Source organism: Conger conger, chromosome 14 (genome assembly GCF_963514075.1).
Source record: "Conger conger chromosome 14, fConCon1.1, whole genome shotgun sequence".
Classification (NCBI taxonomy): Eukaryota; Metazoa; Chordata; class Actinopteri; order Anguilliformes; family Congridae; genus Conger; species Conger conger.
In genome coordinates, this window is record NC_083773.1 from 46,699,652 (window position 1) to 46,714,615 (window position 14,964).

At 44.5% G+C, this 14,964-nt stretch overlaps 1 protein-coding gene across 1 annotated transcript; it reads right to left on the reverse strand.

Annotated features, from left to right (window-relative positions):
* Nucleotides 1–460: 460 nt before the first annotated feature.
* Nucleotides 461–12,069, reverse strand: fam210b (family with sequence similarity 210 member B). The gene is made up of 3 exons (XM_061220597.1): nucleotides 11,364–12,069; nucleotides 2,858–3,081; nucleotides 461–754 (listed from the first exon to the last, which is right to left on the reverse strand). The coding sequence occupies exons 1-3, from the start codon at nucleotides 11,922–11,924 to the stop codon at nucleotides 538–540; spliced, it is 1,002 nt and encodes a 333-aa protein (XP_061076581.1). The 5' UTR covers nucleotides 11,925–12,069; the 3' UTR covers nucleotides 461–537.
* Nucleotides 12,070–14,964: the final 2,895 nt, after the last annotated feature.

Consider the following 14,964-nt stretch of genomic DNA (forward strand, 5'->3'; position numbering starts at 1 on the left):
GAATCAGACAGGCAGTCCCAGTAGAGGGTGGAGGGGTGGGGGGTTGCAGTAGCGTTCCTGCCCCTGAATCAGACAGGCAGTCCCAGTAGAGGGTGGAGGGGTGGGGGTTGCAGTAGCATTCCTGCCCCTGAATCAGACAGGCAGTCCCAGTAGAGGACGGGGGGGTGGAGGGGTGGGGGGTAGCAGTAGCGTTCCTGCCCCTGAATCAGACAGGCAGTCCCAGTAGAGGGTGGGGGGGTGGAGGGGTGGGGGGTAGCAGTAGCGTTCCTGCCCCTGAATCAGACAGGCAGTCCCAGTAGAGGGTGGGGGGGTGGAGGGGTGGGGGGTAGCAGTAGCATTCCTGCCCCTGAATCAGACAGGCAGTCCCAGTAGAGGGTGGGGGGGTGGAGGGGTGGGGGGTAGCAGTAGCGTTCCTGCCCCTGAATCAGACAGGCAGTCCCAGTAGAGGGTGGGGGGGTGGAGGGGTGGGGGATTGCAGTAGCGTTCCTGCCCCTGAATCAGACAGGCAGTCCCAGTAGAGGGCGGGGGGGTGGGCGCTCAGGGGGGGGTCGCCGGGGGCTTGAACAGCCCCGTTCTCCTGCAGTAGCGGACGATGAGAGGCACGGAAGCCAGCGTGAGGGTGCCCCTCACAGGCAGCAGCAGCTTGTGCACGGCGTAGGCCAGGACAAACGTGCTGGTCCCGGCCGCCATCTTGGATCGCACAATGGCCTCGCTGAAGCCCAGCTTAGAGAGGATGGAGGCCATGTCGATCCCACTTTGGAGAGAGAGAACACACGCACGCACAGATGTGTGCACACACATACACACAGACACACAGACACACACACATACACACACACAGACACACACACATACACACATACACACATACACACAGACACACACACATACACACATACACACAGACACACACACAGACACACACACACACACACATACACACAGACACACACACATACACACAGACACACACACATACACACAGACACACACACAGACACACACACATACACACATACACACAGACACACACGCATGCACAGACACACACACATACACACAGACACACACACATACACACAGACACACAGACACACACACATACACATACACATACACAGACACACACACAGACACACAGACACACACACATACACACAGACACACACACATACAATTAATATCATAAAGGCCAGAAACATAATGAACAGCTTCTGTTACATTACATTACATTACATTATTGCCATTTGGCAGACGCTCTTATCCAGAGCGACGTATAACAAAGTGCATACCCATAACCAGGGGTGTTACGACTAGGAATCATGCACACTGACAATCCTTGTTTTCTTTTAGTTTTGCCTTCCCCAGTTCGATACCGCTTAGAGGAAACAGTTTGGTGTTGCCGCACGTCGTCAGAGACTTGGTTGAACATCTAACATTTTTTGGTCATTTTCTGGGCAGACCCAACTTTGGCATTATATAGCTTTTGAATAAATGATCTAATTGACTTAATTTTGCATTGTTTTATGACTGTTCTTAACCAGGGTATTTACTAGTATTTCAAGTCTGGATACCATATACTAAGTGACACTGATGTACGATGTAGTATGTATGTACAAAGTATGTTTTATTGTGAATGAATGTTTTGAAATGATCAAAACATACAAAGACATAGCAGTAGCAACTATCTTTTGTACATAAGTAAGCCTATTTAAACCCTTTGAATTACATGAAGTTTAATTTTGATTGGAAACATTTCACCTTATCAACTACTTGCTAGAATAGATTTTGAAGAACATAAAGTTTCATATCAATTGGAAACCTTACCATCTACTTGGTTGGACATCTAACACTTTTTGTTCATTTTCTGTCCGGACCCAAATTTAGCATTGAATAATGTTTGAATACATGATCTGTTTGACTTTATTTTCCTTGAGGCTGTTCTTAACCAAAATGTCATACACCAAGTAAGCCATCAAATATTGAAATACAATTTATAAGTGTCATGATTTAGCATTTTTGAATGAATGATGCTCCAAAATCAACACCAACCACAATTTCAATTAATTTTGGTTTCAATCAACCACAATATCTCTATAACGACAAATCCAATGAGGCTAATGTATTGCATGTTCTCTGTTGAATATATGAAGAACATTTACATTGTAAATTCATTGGATTCAGATCCGGTGACTGGGAAGGCCACTGAAGAACACTCAACTCATTGTCATAACATGAAAAAAGTTTGAGACTACTTTGTGACATGGTGAATTATCTTGCCATTAGCAGATGGTACATTGTGGGCATGAAAGTATACACATGGTCTGCAACAATACGCAACTAGGCTGTGGCATTCAAGTGATGATTGATTGGTATTAACAGGCCCAACGTGTGCCAAGAAAACATTCCCCAGACATTACACCACCACCACCAGCCTGAACTGTTGACACAAGGCAGGGTTAGGGTTAATCAGACCAGGCTATGTTTTTGGTGAGTCAGCGCCCACTGCAGCCTCAGCTTTTTGTTCTTGGCGGAGAGAGGTGGAACCCGATATCCAGTACAAAACCCAGTCCTCTGGCAGACATGGGTTCAAATAGTACTTTGAAAAACATTTATGCGCTCCATTGATCCTGCATTTCAGCCTGCAAGGAGGAGCAGATGACTTTTGGGATAATTTAAAAAGACACCAGGTAAGCTTTGTCGAATGCAGAAAAGTATTTGAATCCAAAACAAAAAAACTATCCGAACCCAGAGATGCCTTGTGGTCCTCATGGGTGGCTCAACTGCAGCAGGCAAGAACAAAGGAGCACAGAAATGTATTTGAATCAAAAGCACTGCGGTATGGTCCCAAGCTCACCTGGAGATGACCAGGTAGCAGATCCCCAGCGATGTGAGCGAGATCCCGATGTGGGCCACGATGGCCACCGCTCCGTACTCCTTGAACAGCTTCTTCAGCTGCTGGGTCTTGTTCAGTTTGGGCCCCTCTGGTTCGGGCCCTGGTGGCTGGGGCCCCTCTGGTTTGGGCTCTGCTGTTGCAGGCCCCTGGGTGCCCGTGCCCGAGGCCTCACCCTGGGGCTGGTCCTGTCGGTACAGGAAGTGAGAGAAACTGTGATAAATGATCCTGTAGTCATTTGTTCTTCAGGAAGAAAATCGGCTTGGACAAACCTTCAAACCAGTTCTCCTCAACCCTTATCTCAAAGACCTGTAGGAGAGCTGGTCAGCCCTTATCTCAAAGACCTGTAGGAGAGCTGATCAACCCTTATCTCAAAGACCTGTAGGAGAGCTGGTCAGCCCTTATCTCAAAGACCTGTATAACAGCTGCTCAACCCTTATCTCAAAGACCTGCATGACAGCTGGTCAAGCCTTATCTTAAAGACCTGTAGGAGAGCTGGTCAGCCCTTATCTCAAAGACCTGTAGGAGAGCTGGTCAACCCTTATCGTAAAGACCTGTAGGAGAGCTGGTCAACCCTTATCTCAAAGACCTGTATAACAGCTGGTCAAGCCTTATCTCAAAGACCTGTAGGAGAGCTGGTCAACCCTTATCTTAAAGACCTGTAGGAGAGCTGGTCAACCCTTATCTCAAAGACCTGTAGGACAACTGGTCAACCCTTATGTCAAAGACCTGTAGGAGAGTTGGTCAACCCTTATCTCAGTTGTCTTCACTGCAAAATCCACCATTCATGAGAGAGAATGTTTGCGGCAAAGTTACTGTTGAACGACTTTAAACATTCCATTTAGTTCGCCACCAACACCTTGTAAATACAAACGGACAACTTGTATACTGATAACAATGATACAATGATAGCTAGCCGATTAGCTGCTTACCTGCGGTTTATTTTTAAAGGTAAAAACAAATATTACTTTGATTTGTGCCTTATAAGAGCCAAAAAATTGTCAACTTTTGTTCTCTTGGCATTTTCCCCATCAGCAGCCATTTTTGTTCTCCACGCACTACCTTTTCACACTGTTAGGTAACGTTAGCTAATGTTCGTGGCCAACAGAAAAAAGTTTTAATATGTTGACGAACGTTAGCTAAGGTTCTTGAGCGCACGCCAGTTCTGACCCAAGAAACTTTGACAAATTATTTTCTGACTAACAAGACCCAGCAGCCATTCCATCATGCACCCAGCTCCTGCTAAATGGCTGAAGCTAAGCATGTATGGGCTTGGTTAGCACTAGAATGGGAGACCTCCTGGGAAAGCGAAGCTGCTGCTGGAAGTGGTGTGGGTGGCCCAGCAGGGGGCAGTCTTCTCTGGCCCAGGTGGATGCTACACATGGTGGTGGTTGAGGTGAGTTTCCCCCTCATCACTGCAAAGTGCTGTGAATATGAAAAGGTGCTATATAAATGCAAGGAGTTAATTATTAAAAAGCCAGCAGACCCCATGGCTCTCCAGGACCAGGGCTGGGAAGTCCCGTTACAACCAAAAATAAAGAAATAAGGTACTGCTATATTTACTAAAACTACAAACGTTGAATTCACTTCCAGAGACTACAGAAGTGACCTGAACAATAGCCCAGCATGCAGTCTTCCCCTTTCACCGCCTGTATTGCAGGGCCACTTAACCCTTCAAGGTATGTATCATGTATGTATGTTCCTAACTGAACATTCTAATGCTGATGTCACAACCACTACAGGTAACTGAAAGCAATGGAGTTCTAGAACACTGACTTCTGGAATTTTGAAGGCAAAAAGACATTCCAGAAAACCTACTCTACAAAGACCGCATGCAAACTCCAGCTCAGGAGCTGTCAAGAGGACAGAAGGGAGGGGTACAGTACAGCATGTACACGCTACGACAGCTCCAGCGGCATTCCATTCCTTTAAAAGGATTACGCACTCTCCGCGCGCTCCTGTAACACACTGGTAACACCATTTGCTGGCATGGGTTAGAGAGGAGAGGCTCATCCAAAGGCCAACTGCAAACTCATTACAACAGAGTCATACCAGAACCTCAAAGTCCAGTATCAACCTGGCCCACTACACGGCTCTTTTAGACATCCAGAATCATCGAGATGCAGGGCCGCAAATTCTATTAAGAGGAATTACCTAAAATAAAATATAAAAAGGAACTCTAAAAAAGAAAATAATATGTTGCTATAATTGACACTGCAGTGCCATAATACATTTCAGTGTAAAATACAGTCCTTTTGGAGTCTCCAAATGTCCTTTTTGGAAACCTGCCTATACATAGCTTAGAAAAAGCAATGCAGAATGCTCATTTTGGGTGATATCAAATTTGAAAGGGATTTGTCCAGCATTTTGGCTGTGGTTCCATTGTGTTTCGAAGCACACCAGACACAGCCATGAGCATACATCACTCATTTTTTCAGTGTGAAAAAAAGCTTCCACTTCAACAGTATGTGAGCATCTGTAACTTTGTTTTAGTAGCATTTAGAGTAATTATTTTGGAAAACAAAACTCAAAGGGCTTGCTTTCAGAAGAGACCAGGATTGTGACTGTACCTCAAAAGGGTGCAAGAGTAGTAACCATTTTATTTTGGGTAAAATGTCCATTTCAGCATTCAGCATCCTTCTGATGCCAATCCCACCACTTGTGTGCCTGGCCAAAAAGTCCCATTTGTGCAGAAATGGGACTTAATGGAACCTGGAGTTGTTTTGGAGCTTGTCGTCTGTCACACCTGGGTCAAATACATAATCATTTTGCATTCAAATACTCAACTTATCTTGCCTGGTGTAACTGAGCCAACCAGAAGACGGGGTTTCATAGGGTCCAATAAACCAGACAAGCTCAGTGAAGAGTAGATAGATATTTGAATCCAAAACAATTACGTAATTGACATGGTCTGCTGAGTATTAGAACATGTCTTTAGTGTTTTATGGTTCTGGGTTGGCACTGCGTGCTTTATTGATCCTGCACTCAGGGGTCTGGGAGTATGGGCAGCCAGACCTGGTTCTCTTCCACTGCAGCGTCTGCACACACATGCACGTATACACGTAGACACACACACACACACACACACACATACACACACACACAGGCGCATAGGCGCATAGGCGCATAGGCACATGTATGCACACACACAAACACACCCAACCAAGCAAACACATTTTGAAAACATTTTGCAGGCTTAGTGTTCAGTTCGACACAAAGGCAGTGAAATGAAAGTGAAAGGAAGCAGTAGGGCTGCTGGTGATTAACTGGGGCATGGCAGGAAGTGTAGGCAGCCCAACTCCCACACAAATGCTGCACATCGCTTATCTTCACCAATCTCAAAACGGCAGCGGAAAGCAAAGAAGACAAAAAGCACCGACTGGGGAAAAAGAGCCTGCCAGTATATGAAGGGCAGACAAACGTGGTGAGCCAACGAGACGCTAATGCGCTGCTGGGCTCTGGGAGCCGCCCAATAACAGACGGAGAGAAGGGGGTCTGTGTCAGGAGGGGAGCTGTTCTGGGAAGGATGACAGCGTGGATTGAAAGGCCAATCAGATTCCAGTAGAGCCCAGCTGCATTTTAACACCGCAGAAAATAACCGCACGTGGTACGCTGGGTCTAATTATAGAAGAATGCAAAGTAGCTCCTTACAAATCGAACAAGGAGTACTTGAGCTGGAAATCCACTACCCAAATGCCCTCTCAAGCTTTTTAACCCTTTAAGGTGTAAGATCACAAATACAGTACCAGTCAAAAGTTTGGACACCCCTAGCCTTTTTCTGGATTTTTGGATTGATGTTTTATTTCCACTGTTTGTAATCAAGCAATTCATATGTGGTCAAAGTGCAGGTTCTCATATTTTATTAAACCATGGTTTAATACATTTTCGTTGCACCATAATTACAGCATTTTTATACATAGCCCCCCATTTCAATGTTTTTGAGACAATGTCAAATAAAACAGTCATGTTTTGTATTTGGTTGCATATCCATTGCATAGCGTGACTTCCTGATGTCTGTTACCTATCAACATCACCAGAGTCTGGAAATCTTGTTCTCAGGTTGTCCTACAAGCGATACTATAACTCTTTGCATTTCAATGGACCTCTATGGGAATTAGGGGGTGGGACTATATTTGGCTGTAAATTATGCTGATACAGTATAGAACACATCTGTTGGCTAAGTGGCTTTATGTCATCAAGGGTCCGAGGTACCAGATGAGCCTCAACCCATCCTCCTGCTGCCAGATATGCTGTAGATACTACAAGGGACATTTCTCCAGACTAATTTTCCTTTTGAACTAATTTTCCTGTTGAATGGAAGAATTGTTCAGGAGAAACAATCCTTGAAGTATCTAGTAGCAGCAGGGTGGTTTGAGGCTGGTTTGCTCTCTTGGACCCTTGATGACCAAATTGTATAAAATTTATAAAAACATGGTTTAATAATGAGAATCTGCACTTTGACCACATATGAATTGCTTGATTACAAACAGTGGAAATAAAACACTAATAAAAAAATCCAGCAAAAGGCAAGGTGTGTCCAAACTGTACATGAACATTCTTAACTCAACATTCTAATGCTGATGTAAGTCACGAGGCCGGTGAATGCGGGGACTTATACGAACAAGCCCCTTCTCTGGGGCAGGAATAACACAGTGGGAATAGGGTATTTCATCTGAATTAGCTATACCTTTTGGTGTTTTCTTGAACATAACTGTAGTTGAGCAACAGAGGCGATCTCTGACAGAGCGGGGCAGGTTTGTGTTTCTGTTTGGCCAGTGTGGTGGGGGTTGCCTGGAACATGGCGGTGACGCAGGGCAGCCAGCAGTAAACAAAAGGAGAGCGCGGGCTTGGGCTTTGAAGAGGGAAGCAGCCAGCGAGCAGACGACAGCAGGGTCATGTGAGCGAGTGGATAGCGGGGCCTGTGCCAGACTGGATCCCGAACAGTGGGGCTGTTGTGGGTGATAACAGGCTGGCTCTGAGTGCAGGCTGCAGACAAACACACAGGGCATATGGGGCGGGGCGGGGCGGGGCGGGGCCCTCAAACGGGCGGGGCTCACCGGGCTGCCGTTGAACAGAGTTTCTTAAACTCGGGGTCAGGTGGCGGAAGTGTACGAGTTGTGTCCTAGGATGGGTATTCCTATGTCAGTACAACACTTTGGACTGTATAAAATGTGGGGCAAGTGTCTGTTATGTCACGCACGTGACAAGGGTTTTGAAGTCCAGGAAGTCAAGGCCTGCTGATCTGGCCCCATAAGAAACCTCTGAACCAAAATGACCGTTGTCTGAGATCACTAATCTGAGATATGGGAGATATAGGCTAACAATGGCTGCACTAATGCGCATGACTTCATGAGCCTGGAGTTTGTATTTGACGGGTCCCAAAAGGGACTACATTTATGTCTTTGAATGGTAATGGTAAATGGTAAATTTTTTGAATTCAGATTTAGCTGTGCCCTTTACATGGCCTTTAATGACCAGGGAAAACAACCATGTCAGAAACTGGACCAAACAGCCTTTCTGGCACCTTTACCACGTCTTATATTTAAGGAATTAGTTTTCTGAAAACTGGAGGACCTGGTAGGAGTTGGCAGTTGTCAGAAATACATGAAACGTATTCTGGATTCAGCAGAGTCAGACTGAACCCAGAACCTGATTCAGCAGTCAGACAGAACCCAGAACCTGATTCAGCAGAGTCAGACTGAACCCAGAACCTGATTCAGCAGAGTCAGACAGAACCCAGAACCTAATTCAGCAGTCAGGCAGAACCCAGAACCTGATTCAGCAGAGTCAGGCAGAACCCAGAACCTGATTCAGCAGTTAGACTGAACCCAGAACCTGATTCAGCAGTCCGACAGAACCCAGAACCTGATTCAGCAGTCAGACTGAACCTGATTCAGCAGAGTCTGACTGAACCCAGAACCTGATTCAGCAGAGTCTGACTGAACCCAGAACCTGATTCAGCAGAGTCAGACACAACCCAGAACCTGATTCAGCAGTTAGACTGAACCCAGAACCTGATTCAGCAGTTAGACTGAACCCAGAACCTGATTCAGCAGAGTCTGGCTGAACCAGATTCAGCAGTCAGACAGAACCCAGAACCTGATTCAGCAGTCAGACTGAACCCAGAACCTGATTCAGCAGAGTCAGGCTGAACCCAGAACCTGATTCAGCAGTCAGGCTGAACCCAGAACCTGACTCAGCAGTCAGGCTGAACCCAGAACCTGATTCAGCAGTCAGGCTGTAGCCACAACCTGATTCAGCAGTCAGCTGAACCCAGAACCTGATTCAGCAGATTCTCCTGATCTCTCCGTACAGGCCCCTTTTCTACACAACTGTATCATAATACTGATCAAATCCAGGGAATTTAAGGCCATCAGTCATATTGGCATCCAAGGCAGATTTCTTACACCGGCAAAGTCAATTCATACACAGTTTAATTTGAACTGCCTAAGGCAATTTGGTCTGGGTGACCAAATCATTTCAACTACTAGTAATTTTAAACAACTACTAATCTGAACTACCACAAATAGTACCAGTAGCCATAGCATCAGAAGTACTTACTGCACTTTGTCATGCAGAAAGTGCAGTTGAATGCATATTAACTGTCATGTCACAAAGTGCAAGGTACACTCAGTGAGCACTTTATTAGGTATTTATTAGACTGATGTTTTAGTCTGCCGCTGCTGTAGCCTATCCACTTAAGAGATTAGAGGCGTTGTGTGTTCAGAGATGCCCTTCTGCATACCACCATAATGTGTGGTTATTTGCCTTACTGTCACCTTCCTGTCAGCTTTCATCGCTCTCATTAACAAGGCATTTCAGCCCGCAGAACTGCTGCTCACTGGATGTTTTTAGTTTTTCATACAATTCTCTGCAAACTCTATAAACTGCTGTGTGCGAAAATCCCAGGAGATACAGAAAATCCCACTGAGAAACCACCCTGTCAGGCACCAACAATCATTCCATGGTCAATGTCACTTAGATCACATTTTTTCCCCCTTCTGACATTTGGTCTGAAAAACAACTGAACCTCTTGACCAGTTTGCATGCTTTTATGCATTTAGTTGCTGCCACATGATCAGTTGATTAAATATTTGCATTAACAAGCTGTTGTACAGATCTACCTAATAAAGTGCTATGTGAGTATATGCAGATTTAACTGATGTCATGTTGACAGCACCAGGACTTCAAAAGGAAGAAAGTCACATGATCATCTGTGCGTTGAAGCAGTAGTGTGCAGTGTTCTGTTCTGGGAATAGAAAAGGTGGAAGGACTACATAATACGGATATATTTAGCCAGACTTTAAATGAAATGAATAACAAAAGAATAATGGCTTAAATTGATTATATTCAGGAAAATGTGACCTGTTCGTTTTCTTATATAAAGTCCTATGAAATTCAAAAGTTGAAAGTTGTGGCACGTTTGTGTGAAAATGGTCTAGACCATGCAGTTCCTTCAAAAGTAAAGCATTCAATGATACCAAGAATGCGTACATTCACTGTTTTTAATAATCGGTACCATTTTTACCGCCACACACATTTAGGTTATGTATTATGTACGGGAAAGCCTGTTTCAATAAGCCTTGTACCAACACACCTAAAAATGACAGTCCGCTTTGAAGAACAAACATTCACTTGAAAACCAAAACTTTGTAACTTACTCGCCTACATGTAAATTCTTACCATTATAAAATTTTTCAAATATGTGTTTTTTCCAAAGGTTATTGAATCATGTTTTTTGTGTTATTTGTATTTATTTAAGTCCAAAAAAGATGCGTGCTTGAAGTGACGGGGAAGACGAAATGTCCCAATAGCGCATCGATTTTTAGTGGGACAAAGGTGATCAGCCTGAGGTTAAACCGGCCACATCAAATTCGCTAGCCGACGTTGTACAACTGTTTAGACAACAGAATTAACACGTGGAACTGTCAAAATGCTGACAATTAGGCGACTCGTCATATGGGCACAGAAAGGTCTACAGCCCGCCGCACCCAGCGAGTCACCACCGCAGTTAACGCGGCGTCATTATTAATGTAGCCTACATTTGCTAAGGTCGTTAGCTAGCTGTGCTAATTGTTTTGACGCGTATGTAGCTAGCTAGCTAACGTTAGCTAAACCATATCGCTGACTCGGTTGCTAGCCAACTAAACAATAACTGACTGGCTTGCAGTCTCGGAGAATTCGCTCTAGCCATGAAGCAAACGTACAGCCATTTGAATTTTCTGTCACACAAAACGTCACAATATTCTTAACATTAATGCATACATATCTGATAATGTCAAGTTTAAACGTTAAGTCAGCTACAGCCCGACGGCCAACACCAGTTGCGCAGACAAATAATTTGGTCGTATCGTAGCTAGGTGCTTAACAAGCGAGCTCGGAATTGTACAACTAAACCTTTGTTTCATAGCGTTGATCCATCGGTCAAAAAAAGCTCCATGCGTTCACATCGGAGTGAACTGTCATTTACCGCTTTGAGGTCAGCAGCTGTATCCTCCGGTAGTGCCTCGCGTTTCTGCGCGACAGCGGTGGACGAAGCCCTCATTTGCACAGCCGTTGTAGGGAATACAAGACGAACGCGTCCGGCTCCAAACGTCAAAAAACCTGGCTCAATGACACCCAGTCTCTGGAACCTCCTGGTATGAGTGTCACTCCTGGTCTCCCCAAAAAAAGGAGACCCCGTGTTATGGCGGTTACGAAGATGGTAACTACTTTGAGCACTTGTGGGGACCGAAACACACGGGGTACTCTGCCGTCCCAAATGCGCAGCTTCAATAAAGCGCTTGGGTCCCCAACTCTTTTGGCTGTTATTCTCCGTGATTCGACTCCCTCCACGCAAGCTAAACAAATGCAGATGGTTTTCATCAAAATCTTCGTAAAGCTGTCGGTTGCAAGGCGACTTGTGATGATTATGTAACGCGCAGGAAATGTATCCTTTTAGCCTCGTTCCTTCAACTTGGATTTTCATGTCGTATGAGTTAAAACGTTGAATTGTTGTCAACCTCATTCTCATTCCCCAGCAAGAATACATAATTGCAACCCGCGACAGTCAGAGTGCACACAGATATAGGCTACGTTCTGGGTTGTATATGCTAATACTAATGTCAGCGAGCAACAGAATAAAAGCTGACCGCCAGTTGCGAGCTGCACGATTCTCCCGTTCGCAAAATTCTCTCCAGTTCACTTGTGATGCCACCGACAGCCAATGAGGTAAGACAGGCTTCAACCAATAATGTGCAAGAAGAGAGAGAAAAAACGTTTAAAGGTGATACCATTGAGTAAAGGTGAACAGAACTAAAAGGGTGTATTCTGGGATTCCAATGTATTTACGTTAGCGTGACATTCGAATGTCAGTTGCTTTCAGTACACAATCACGTGTTTTGAGTGTTTGCAGTGAAATATCTGTAATCTAAAAAAAATCGAAAAATCCTGATTAAGTATGGCTGACGAATTGACATGGTCATATCCAAAATAGTTGCTGGGATACGTTTTAATATTGCCATTCAATGTATCTAAATATTAATATTTCAGGAATTATATTTTTAGTTGGCTTCTGTTACGGGCCACACGGGGAACCACATTTGACTGTAACCTAAAACATAATGCCACTAAACAGAAAATAAAAAATCATAATACAAAGAAATATTTCAAATGGGGCAAACTACATTACCCTGAGTAATTTGGCAGGATGGTCCAGGCACTAAACAGAGGCCAGCTTAACTACTCCTATCCTAACACACATAAAAATAACCCATCCCTATCTTGCAAGAAAACAAAAAGGAGCAAGTTTTCCACAAGTAAACTTCCCTCCTCTGACATAAAAAGGTGCTCAAACAAAAGGAGAACCTGCCTGACCATCTGACAACTTAGAAAATAAATGCTAATCAGAAAACAAAACATGTGACAGAACACTTAGCTAAAAGGATAAAACTTCTCAAAAGTCTTTCAACAACAAAAAAATGACTCAAACCCACATACAGTCTACAATCTTTTCGAAAGAAACAGTCTGAACCGTTCTATTCAGTGAAGTTAGGATATGATTTCATGACGGGTCAGAAAGGGATATGCTATCATGGGAGGTCAGAAAGGGATATGACATCATAACAGGTCAGTTCACTGCACATGCATGTACATCAGTATTAGTGGCATCAGTCTTTTTTTTCTAACTTCCTCTCACCACAGAGCCCTCTCGCATGTTTCACACTAACTGAGCGAATCCTCCACTAGTATGCACGAGGGCCTGGAGTTTCTGACAGCAGGGCTGTAATTTGAGCTGGGTCTCAGGCATTCAATTGCTAGCACTCTCTTTGGGATCCGGTGTCGACTCCCGCAGAGTCTCCAGGAGCATGGGAACGCCCTGCAGCCGACGTGCTGGCTGTATCCGGTATCCAGACGTTTGAGCTCAGAAAATCTGCTCTTCACTTCCTATATACTGCAGGTGTGTGTAAAAAGTTGAAAAGTATGCTCCTAAGAACCAGTTAAGGTAATCTGCAGGAACCTCATTGCAACTTAGTACAAAATTGAGTCCTTTTTAATACAGTACACTTAAATGGTTGCTTTTGTGCATTTTATCATAGACCCCATTTGGCAGCTGTTACAGTGTGACAGTTTTTTCAATATAGAACCATGCTCCTTGACTAAGATAACCCAAAAGACAAGTGTGCATTTGCTTATCCGTGCACACAGTTTGTGGGCCTTACCGCGTCCTGATAAACACTCCTGACCTCCCATTGTGTGTGGAAGGGGCCGCAGGCTTTGTTGAGCGTGTGTGGATTCTTCTTTCTACTGGATGACCCCACAGGCGACTACTTGTCAAGCAATGCACATTTCCTTGCCTGCCTGTTGGTTTTTGTGTGTACGTGTTTGTGTTGTGGTTTTGAGTGAACTTGGGCAGCATGTTGTGTTGTAGTTTTGAGTGAACTTGGGCAGCCTGTTGTCTTGTAGTTTTGAGTGAACTTGGGCAGCCTGTTGTGTTGTAGTTTTGAGTGAACTTGGGCAGCCTGTTGTGTTGTAGTTTTGAGTGAACTTGGGCAGCCTGTTGTGTTGTAGTTTTGAGTGAACTTGGGCAGCCTGTTGTGTTGTAGTTTTGAGTGAACTTGGGCAGCCTGTTGTGTTGTAGTTTTGAGTGAACTTGGGCAGCCTGTTGTGTTGGAGTTTTGAGTGAACTTGGGCAGCCTGTTGTGTTGTAGTTTTGAGTGAACTTGGGCAGCCTGTTGTGTTGTAGTTTTGAGTGAACTTGGGCAGCCTGTTGTGTTGTAGTTTTGAGTGAACTTGGGCAGCCTGTTGTGTTGGAGTTTTGAGTGAACTTGGGCAGCCTGTTGTCTGTCTCAGCACTCTGACCGCACTCTTGCGGTAGTGGCGGCCAGAGGAATTCACACGTAGTTAGAGGGGAAGTTGGCGATGGGCCAGACAAAACATCCTACCCTGGAAACCGTTATGATCGCTGTCAGGTCTGTGCTAATGTGCTAGCTCGGCCCAACAGTGATACACCAGTCTTTATCAGGATTATCCGTTATATGTTTCAGAATATTACAAAGCAAAACAGCTTATTTTTTTCTGGTTCTTGTACTGTCAAGCATGGTGGGAAATCCCATGACCACTTTGTGAGAGAAGTTTGATAATAATTTCAAGATCACAGTTTGAGAGTGATAGTCATAAGACAATGTAAATTTACACACTTCAGCAAAAAACAAAAACAGAAACACTGCATTATAGTACACAAACCTAAAAGCCTGGTGCCAGGAAGGAGAAACATAGTCTGGAATATTTACATTTTCTACCTTTTTGTCCTATTCTGTCCTTCCCTTTGTTGCTTGGTGAGGTGGTCTCCCATTTTGAAGTCAGGTAACAGGGAAGTGGCCATTTTGTGAGCAGCCAGGTAACTGGGAGGAGGCCATTTTGTAATCAATCAGGTGACTGGGGAGGGGATATCATTTTTGAGACTTTTTGGCAGTGCCTCGATTTGAGGGCCCCAGTTGCTGCAGGTCTGAAAGGCTGCCTGGTGGCCACCCTTTCGGTGTCTTTGAAGCATTCTTTTTAGATTCGTTTTTTTTATTTTGATGATTCCAACC